Here is a 2,500-nt window from a genome sequence, read left to right as displayed (position 1 = left end):
CGAACCCCCAAACTTTTTTAGAAGGGTGTGTTTCTTCACATTTTCATGCAGACGGCCTTGGGACAAAATATTGATACTTCTGCATGAATAATCTATATCTAGCCTCTTAAACAGCATCTATGTAGCCCAGCGCATATAGTGGCTGAAATAAGAAGATATTTACTCGCTACCATGTTGTTAGATGGTCAGCTTAGGTCCCGTGAAATGCAGAACGAAGGGGCGGGACTTTCAAGCTCTATGAGGACTACTGAGTGCATCCGCAGATACTGTAAAAAGTAGACCGTGTTCAGATAGATTAGCTACTTTATATACTGTACATCTGAGTGATTTTGCCGATATATTACAGAAACGAGGGGGAGGTTTCAGTGGAGAAATGTGTGTGTGTGTGTGTGTGTGTGTGTGTGTGTGTGTGTGTGTGTGTGTGTGTGTGTGTGAGTGAGTGAGTGTGTGTGTGTGTGTGTGTGTGTGTGTGTGTGTGTGTGTGTGTGTGTGTGTGTGTGTGTGTGTGTGTGTGTGTGTGTGTGTGTGTGTGTGTGTGTACGTGTCGGCAATGTGAGTGCCTGCTTCAACAGGATTGAAATGGAAAGTTTCGTGCATTTTTTGTCGTGCTGTCTGCGGAACAGATGGGATTCCTCCTTACTGATTCATCTCCCTGTCTGGCACACCTACAATACACACACATGTGCTATTTACACACACACACACGCGCGTGCACACGCACACACACACACACACACACACACACACACACACACACACACACACACACACACACACACACAGACACACAAGAACAGACACACACAAGAACAGACACACACAAGAACAGACACACACACACACACACACACACACACACACACACACACACACACACATATGCTATGCTTTTTACACACACACACATACACATGCGCACACACACACGCACACACACACACGCACACACACACACACACGGAAGTGTTTCTGTAAATACAGTTAGTAGGAGCAAAGGGGTGACTGTTAGAAAAAGTTAGAATATAGTGTTGTTTTCAGTGTAGTCCTTTGTAGTACAGTGTAGTGTGTGTGTGTGTGTGTCTGTGTCTGTGTCTGTGTCTGTGTGTCTGTCTGTCTGTGTGTGCATCTGTGTCTCTGTGTGTGTGTAGCTTTGTTTTTCCATGGATTTAGGATTGTGTGCCTGTGTGTGTTTTCTGATGAATACATGTCTGAATGTTCAGAAGGTTCTAATCTGAAGAGCTTAAGTAGTGGGAGGTTCCTGGTAGGCTGCTAAGTTATCCATTAACCATATTCATGCATGCTTTGGTATTAGTCAGTGTGTGTTTTGTGTAGCCCTTTTTCCATCAAACATATTTTTTGATACACATTAAAAAGTGATGAAACACAGTTCTAGCACTAGACTATGTGACCTTAGCTTAATTGTCTAGGCAAAGTAAGATTGAGCAGATATTCAACATGAAGAAGATGGGAAAAGACTAAAGCGGTGGAAAGCCACGCAGGCCCAGAAGCTATGAATGGACTTGGCTCGAAAGTTCGAACAACTGATGCGACTCACGACTCACCTATTATCGTGTCTATATCTTATTATACGTGTCGCGCCAGTAACTCCAGTCCTAATGGGTGTGTAGGTTCCTAAACGATTATCTAAAAGGAGAGGAACTCTCGCACCTTTCTTTATTTACTGTATTGCTTTATTGTATTTCTTTATTGCTTTACAGTGCTAAAAAGAGCTACCCACAGGTGCAAAACTTTTTCGCACTGAAGAAGGTCTGGTGACCGAAAACGTTTTGCACTTGTGAGGAGTACTTTTTAGCACTTGTATATATGTAAAGCAATAAGGAAATGATTGCATCGGCTATCGGTGTGCGAGTTCCACTCCTTGCTGCTATAAACATGCAAACCGATGTGTGTATCTGGTAGCACTCATACCCACTAAACATATGTAGGCCTAGCATGTTTGGGTGTGTGTTTTTGGCCCCAATCATTTTGGCGATCTTCCTTCCTCACGTGTCATAACTGTGTTGCCATAACAATCATTATGGTGGTTAACCTATCTCTCCTCTCCTTTACCACGCTTCCCTGTCAATTGATTTTGTGGTGCGTTTGTTGGTGTGTGTGTGTGTGTGTGTGTGTGTGTGTGTGTGTGTGTGTGTGTGTGTGTGTGTGTGTGTGTGTGTGTGTGTCTCGGTGTGTGTGTGTGTGTGTGTGTGTGTGTGTGTGTGTGTGTGTGTGTGTGTGTGTGTGAGAGTGCGTGCCATACCTATTAAGTGTAATAATAGTTCTTAGCAGGAAGTCTCATTCAGGTATTTATACTTGAGATGGGCAAGGTGCCCACATGTAATCACCTCACTTTTTCCGCTATTGTCTTGGTGGGTGTGTGTGTGTGTGTGTGTGTGTGTGTGTGTGTGTGTGTGTGTGTGTGTGTGTGTGTGTGTGTGTGTGTGTGTGTGTGTGTGTGTGGGCAGGGGGAACGTGGTCAAGACGGGCCAAGGGGTCCTAG

General features: G+C 44.3%; 1 protein-coding gene across 1 annotated transcript in view; it reads left to right on the top strand.

The window, feature by feature from the left end:
- Positions 1-2,500, top strand: part of LOC134460239 (collagen alpha-1(XXVIII) chain-like) — a 73,312-nt gene that overhangs the window by 45,036 nt on the left and 25,776 nt on the right. The window contains exon 14 of the mRNA XM_063212688.1: positions 2,466-2,500. This exon is cut by the window's right edge and continues 34 nt beyond it. Coding sequence (XP_063068758.1) covers positions 2,466-2,500 — 35 coding nt within the window. The remainder of the gene's footprint in view (positions 1-2,465) is intronic.

This window comes from Engraulis encrasicolus, chromosome 12 (genome assembly GCF_034702125.1).
Source record: "Engraulis encrasicolus isolate BLACKSEA-1 chromosome 12, IST_EnEncr_1.0, whole genome shotgun sequence".
Lineage (NCBI taxonomy): Eukaryota > Metazoa > Chordata > Actinopteri > Clupeiformes > Engraulidae > Engraulis > Engraulis encrasicolus.
The sequence above is the reverse complement of the archived record's forward strand: the minus strand, read 5'-3'. Positions and strand labels throughout refer to the sequence as shown.